Consider the following 7,450-nt stretch of genomic DNA (forward strand, 5'->3'; position numbering starts at 1 on the left):
TTAGTTCTTATTATAATTTGAAAATACTTTTTATAAAACTTGGTAAATAATCATAATCATTTTCACTCAATGAAGGACATTAAATTAATAGATTTTCAAAATTTATAAAGTGAAAGGTTACTAAAGAGCCAAGGGGAGGTAAATAAGTTGAAGCTCATGGTGAAGATCAGAAAGCTCATGAAGAACATGCAAGGTGGAGACTTGGAGACACTGAAACACATATCACAAACGATAACATGGAAAAAACACTTTCGTAAACTTTCCATTGCATTTTCGAAACGTTATCGTAGTCCATCTTATTGAAAGTCCTCGACTCTCCATAATGTTTTTTTTAACAATATAAAAAAGCCATAAAAAATCAACTTTTGGCAGCGTAAATTTATTGTTATGAAATCTTTTCATAGCGATAGTAAAAAGAGCTATAAAAGATCTTTTATAGCAATTATTATCACGGTAAAAGAAAAAATTATAGAAGGTATTTTAAAAAAATTATAGAAGGTATTTTATAACGCTTTTATAGTGGTAAGAAAGCACTATAAAATATATTCTATAACATTTTTAGGCATGCTGTTGCAGGCAATGTTATTGAAAATCTTTGACTTTCTCTAGTATTTTTTCAATGCCATAAAAAAGGCTGTAAAAATTCTATGGCATTTTTTCAACTTACATCAAAGACATAATTTTGTGTGTAAACATTTTATAGCATTTTTTACTGTAGAAAAAAAATGTTACAATCGACATTGTTATAGTTTAGAATTAGCTATATTTGTTTAAGGGTGCTTGGTGCTTGCTGGTTTGGTGATTGTCTCAGGAAATGTTTTGTAGGATGTCTCTTGGGTTGTCCATTCTGCAGCTTTATTTTTTCCTTATCTGCTTTTCCTGGGATGTTTTGCTCGATTCTTTTCTTATTTATGTTCTATCGATATTGAATGGGTCAAGTTTCCTTTTTCCGCTATACCTTTTTAAGTGCAAGTTGTGTTTTGCTAGAGTTCGATTTTCATTGAGCATCTTTATCTATTCAAGAGTTTTGTTTTGTGGCAGCCGATCGTCAGAAAATTGATTCAAAACTGTTTGTCTTGAAAAAGGTTGTTCTTGATCTTAAAGTATGTAATTGTAATTCTCGTAAGTGTGTAAATTCTTGAATAGTTAAATGCAAATAAAAGAAAATCTGAATATATTTCTACTTGCAAAAATGTTACCTCCCTCTCAAAACAGTTCCAACTATCATTTACAACAATAATTTTATTTTATTTAACAAAATCAACTAAAAACATACAAAATACTGTCAGTCGATTCTCAAATTACATGAAACATGTTTACTAATAGAAAATATTTTCAATCGGTTTCAAACTAATGGTACAAAATATACCTTCAAACATCCAAAACACATTTTCAACCATTTATCAAATCACAATAGTCAAAACATATCGTTATAAAAATATTATGTTGTAGAAGGGATGAAGAAACCACTTACCTCGACCGTCAATCTTATAATCTCAATCTAAAAATTCACTTCAATGAACAAATGTTTTTTTTTAGACGTAGATCGTAAACATAACGTTTAAGTTTCAAAACTTAAATTCGAAAACCTAAATCAATACCAAAAGATTTTCAACAAGAATATTCTTATCCAAAATCCCCCATTAATCTTTTACACTGAATTAGTTCAAAACTACTAACAACATCCTTTCACAAGTCAAAGATTGATTTAAAACACTTTAATTGAGTTCAAACTAGTCCAAAATGTGTTCATCCTGACTAAAACTTAACGAAACGCATAGAAATTTACCCTGCCATAACAACAGATGAATTCTAAGAGTTTAAAATACCATTCTAACACGTAAATCTAATTTGAAATAAGAATTAAAGCAACAATCCTTATCCAATCTTATTGAAAAGGCTCGAAATAATATTGATTTGTGCTCGAAAGCGTAGATCTGGACCTTAAATAATATGGATACACTAATTTGAAGCCAATCAAAGTGTGGGTAATAGTTGAAGCTTACCCATGTCAAAAAAACGTTGTTGCAAAATACACGTAGTAGAAAAAAATTCATTATTGTTTCAAGGAAAAGAAAAACATAAGTGTTTTAATTTCAGGAAAATAATATCCTCTTTCTAGTGTAAATCTAGACAACATTTAAGAGCCAAAATTGCTGGATAGAATTTAATCTCTTCCTATTTCATTGATACAAAAATATTGAATGTTTTAATATTTGTACCCCACCAATCCTTGAATACTAATCCAACAACCATTGACCTGTTAGTTCACAAGATTTCTGGGACACAATTTAATAGTAGCCACAGTGAAGCTCTGTCCGAAACACTCTCCTAATAGCTTTTAAACCAATTTAAGGTAAGGAAATCCCCACATCTTGCATAGGAAAATATGAGACTTGAAATTGTTTCGATAGTATCTTTCATGAAATAAATGTTATCTAACACACAACAAAACTTATTATACATGGTGTTACAACAATTCCAAGAACACCAGAGATAAACACAGAAAAATAAAGAATGAACAAAAAATAAAGTTTGGTAAATCAGTTCGGTACAATACCACCTACATCTAGGAGGTAGTATGCCTATAAGATATAATTTGACTACTATAAAATATAGAGATTACAACGTTGTACTTATTTGTAAATGAATGACAATGATAGTAACACACGAATAGCTTAACTTTATGAATGATCACTTAGGCTCCTCCTACGTGTGAGACTCCCTCTTAATAAAACTTATGCACCCCCTAAGTGTGAGACTCCCTCTAATGAACCTTAGGCTCTTCCTAATTGCGAGACCCTCTCTCACTAATAACATTTATTTTTCGACCTTCAAATGAAGATCAATTTACTTGGAAAAACTTAGCCTCCCCCTATTTATGAAAATCTCTTATCAATAAATACAATAGAATGAATCAATAAGATCTAATGAATCACTCAAGATCGACAATAACAAGAGCTTTACAATCACATGGATTGGTACCCATGTATTTTCGGCACTAACACAAGACAGACTTAATAATTATTCAACACGACCAACCATAAGAAGAGTATAACGCCCTCTTAAATATGCACAATAGAAAAAGAGAATCAGACCAAATTCTATAGAAAAAAAAAAATTGTGAAGGAAAATTCAAGGGACATTTTGAACAACATTATGTAGGAAAACTGTCAAACCAACCTTAAAAAATATTGCCAGCTTCAAATCTCTAACAATTTTAGCCGGTCTAAGGTTGTTTTTCTCAAATCAAAGCTCCTTAAGAATGGTAACAATTAGCCATACTTGTGTTTCCTGATATGGAAAAACTTCACCAGGATGAATGTACAGAAATTTTCCATAAAATCATAAGCAACCATCAAGATTTCATCTTGAATAAGCGGTTCCACCTAATATAGAAGCAAAATGAAGTAATTTCTAGTAAACAACTCAATTAAAGAGTATTATGTTGAAATTTGACATACCCTTTTGAAAGAAATTTCTTCATAGCTATTTCTAATCAACTCAAACAAATCTTCACGTAATTGCCTAACAATTGAATATCTCTTCTTATTGAGCATCTTAAGCTCGCACAAAGCTATTGTTATGAAATCGATAATTAAAGAATACAAAAGAACATAAAAGAATAGATAATCGACACACAAATGTACGTGGTTCCTTGACGATGTGTTAGCTATGTCCACGGGGCAAAAGAAGAACAATATTATTATAGATAATGTTTTATGAATACAACACGACGCCACTAGGGTTAGAGAATTTATATAGTGTACTTCTCTAAACCCTAGGGTCATAATTGTAAACCATAAATAATTAAGTAAACGAGACCTTCGTACTTGGTTGTTTGAAGTGCCAGTTAACAAAGTCAAGGAATTCCTACAAAGCTCCACCTTGACTTGAATTCTCTCCTAGATAACAAATGTACCAGATGCAACATAAACAACATTGCCAAACGTACCCAGACATCTCCGTCATGCCTCAAATTGTCCCACAAGGGATCACTAATAATTTAAAACATTCAGAAGTCCAAACAATGTTGGAACTTGCCTTGTGAAACCGATTATCTACCCCAGCTATCTACCCAGTCTTACCTTTGATATGGGAGGCTTATTGAGCCGGCGCTATTGAGCCAACCTTCAACTATAAAAATCTAAGAATAATCCTGAATAAATAGGTGGTCATAGTTAACTCAGAATTAAGGTCAAGTTACCTAGATCATCGTTTCGAAATAGTCAATTTTAAAAAGTAAACAACGTTATAAAGTAAGAGTGACTTATTTCGTGGTTTGATCTTGTGCAAACTCATTGCACAGGATGCCCCCACTCCTCATGTCATCACATGTATGAATTAGGGTCACTTCGTCTGTAGCACTTTACAATTCTTTGTAATAACTACAGAGTGGGCCGCATCCAATAGTGTTACCAGAATAAGGCACCCAACCTTATTCATACATTATAGATCATTTTGACTATTTACTCGAACGTGATCCACTTTTATGTCTCCACATAAAGTTAAAGTACTCATATAATAGTCATGGATCTTTTTAGTTTATTAGATTTATTTCTAAAACGAAATAAGCAATTTGTATATTCAATAACAACTTATTAAATTTTTAGAATAAGTTTGTTGTTGACAAACCACGAGTTTTAGGACATAAAACGCAACAAACGCCCACTTGGACTAAAATTCTAGTGGTAACAAATATATGAATATATAATACTGAGTTTTTGAGTTTTACGGAGAAATACAATAAACTAGGGCATCATATACTCATGGTTTGCCTTTAGGTATCACATATCCGTGGGTTTTTCTCCCACCTTCCCTAGGTTATATACCTTCTAGTCCTAGTCTTACTAGGAGATTCTCGAACACTTTAGCCGAGAGAATTGTTGTAAATACGTTAGTATACAATGGACTTCTTATTAAACTATATAGGGAATGCATCTTATTTCACAACTCTTGTTTCTCAATACTGTCACCAAGACTTGATGACTTGAGTTTCTACTAAACCCATTTAATGTCTAGGTTCTCATACATTCCTCCCACTACATTGAGGTACCCTCAACTCTTTGAGTAAGATGTATCTGACCTGTCCAAACAGCTTTTGTTTACAGTGTCAACTTTAATCAAGAAATCTTATTGATATACACTTGCTTTTATGGAAATTAAATAATACATGGTGATCTTGTATACTTTTATAGAAAAAATTAGTACTTGTCAATACAAACACTTGGTTTTTATTTTACATAAAAAGTATACTACTTTTTGGATTGCCTACAAATAGGCATGCTATTTGAACGATATTCTAATACTTAAGGTTTCGACACTAACATATGTGTCGATTTCTTTCCGATTTTTGAACTATGTAAACATCTTTTACATATCATAAACAACTTTTATCAGCTCTCCATATCTCCTATGGAGTTTTAGAAAAAAACTTAAAAAATGGAATGATGTTTAAAACAATTAAGGCAACGAGGTGTAAAGAGTTTGCACTGAATTTCATGTTCTATCAAAATAGCCCTAGAAATCTAACTCTCTATACTCTTTACTTTGATCCAATCGAAGTATTTTGGATTTTATCTTACCTAATAAGTTTTATATACCTTGAAACAACTCTTTGCCTTATTCATTTGTAGCCGTTTAAATATCTAAATATTTGCAAATGACTTTTAACTCGGTTGGTTCTAACATAAGTTGCTTTACAGTAGAACAAACATAACTTTTGCTAATGAACATTTCATTTATAACAAAAGTTTATACAGAATATGTTTCTAACAAAAGATAAAAGAACTTTCATTACAGTAATAAAAGTAAACAAATTTATCTTCTAACAGCAATTGAATCTCCCACTGCTTGTTCTGAGAAATACACCCATGCTCAAAACTTGGAGTTTACAAGGAACTAGTTTCCTTGTCTTGCTTTCTCTACTCTTTTCTCTGCATGGTATTGTAGGTAGTTTCTCTTCCAGTGCCCTTATTCACTACAATGGAAACATTTTCCTTTATCTGCAACATTTGCCTTGCCTTTTCTGCCAGTAGGTTTCTTTTTCCCTTTCCCCTTGTTCTTCTTTATTGGAATACTCTTATTTTTTGAAGAAGAAGCAATATCAGGCTTCTTAGAGGACGATCCTCTTTTGTCAACAGTAGTAACATTTACTTCTGATTCTAGTCCTTTAGCCGTCATCATGGTCTGGTAAGCCTATAGTTCATTGAGAAGTGTAGTCAAGTTATACTCTATTTTATTCATCAATGTATTCGTACATATCTGCAAGAAACTCTTCAGAAGAGATTCAAGAATAAAACCAACTTGACTATTCTCATCAACAACAGCACTGTTTACTTTTGCCATGTTGAAATGGACCATCATGTCCAGGACATGTTCTCTAACAGAAGTCCCTTCTTTCATATGACAGTTGTAAACATATCTAATAGCATCATCCTTTAGGGAGAAGGACGATTGTCCAAACATCCCATGCAGAGATTCCATAATCTCCCTGGTAGTACTCATGCTTTCATATTTCTTGGCCAATACATCAGATATGCTGGTAGGGATATAGGCACAGGCTTTTTCGTTAGCCCTGATCCATATGACGTATGTTTCCTGAACATTTCGGTTTGCATTTGAGCCAGAAACGGGAGGACATTCCTCTGTTAAAACGAACTGTAGGTCCTCTATCACCAGTATAGTATTTAGGTTTGATTTCCATGTAGCATAGTTATCCCCGGTAAGTTTATTAGAAGCCAATAGTTGTACTAAAGAACTTGCCATTCTGAAAAATATAAACAAACTTTATTAGAGAATTTCTTTTAAACCCAATCATGTTTTAGCAAAGTAATAATGTACCCAAAATTATCATTATTTTTGCAACGATACTATAGAAAGACATTCTTGATTAAATACTATCCCTAGAATAACTCATATACCGATAGTCATTTAGCTACTGTTTTTTGTCAAAACTTACTAACACTTTAGTAATTCCGTAAGTGTAACCCTCCATTTTCAAACCTTAGAGGTCGGCCCCAACGATGCTACTAAAATGGAAAGTCAAAGTTGAAAACAACCTAGGAAATCCTATCCATTTCTAGAGTTTGAGGTATTCCGAATCCTATGTTACAACCCTCCGAGGGGATAGCACGTCGTTAAACAATTAGCGAGGCCGACTTAAAGACGACAAATAGGCGCAATATAGGAATCTCACGGTCCAAACAAATAGAAGAGACCGTAGGACATATTGACATATATCCTTCACTCACTTATTATGAACTACTTCCCTCATTAACCTTGATATTGACCTATACAAATACTTTCTGAATGGAGCAGTTAAGGTTCATAATCGACACGAAGCATTATATGGACCTCACGATGTGAAATTTCTAAGGACGTGAGAGTTGAAATCAATATATTGTATATTTGATTTTATATTGAAAAACTTCCCTTCATTCATCTTGAT

At 32.5% G+C, this 7,450-nt stretch overlaps 1 protein-coding gene across 1 annotated transcript; it reads right to left on the reverse strand.

The window, feature by feature from the left end:
* Positions 1–3,275: 3,275 nt before the first annotated feature.
* On the reverse strand, positions 3,276–6,768 carry LOC150038628 (uncharacterized). Its single transcript, XM_090313894.1, has 3 exons — positions 6,261–6,768; positions 3,465–3,577; positions 3,276–3,389 (listed from the first exon to the last, which is right to left on the reverse strand). Exons 1-3 carry the CDS (start codon positions 6,766–6,768, stop codon positions 3,276–3,278), a joined length of 735 nt encoding a protein of 244 aa, XP_090170020.1.
* Positions 6,769–7,450: the final 682 nt, after the last annotated feature.

Source organism: Benincasa hispida, chromosome 1 (genome assembly GCF_027475165.1).
Source record: "Benincasa hispida cultivar pf3 chromosome 1, pf3_genome.v1.1, whole genome shotgun sequence".
Classification (NCBI taxonomy): domain Eukaryota; kingdom Viridiplantae; phylum Streptophyta; class Magnoliopsida; order Cucurbitales; family Cucurbitaceae; genus Benincasa; species Benincasa hispida.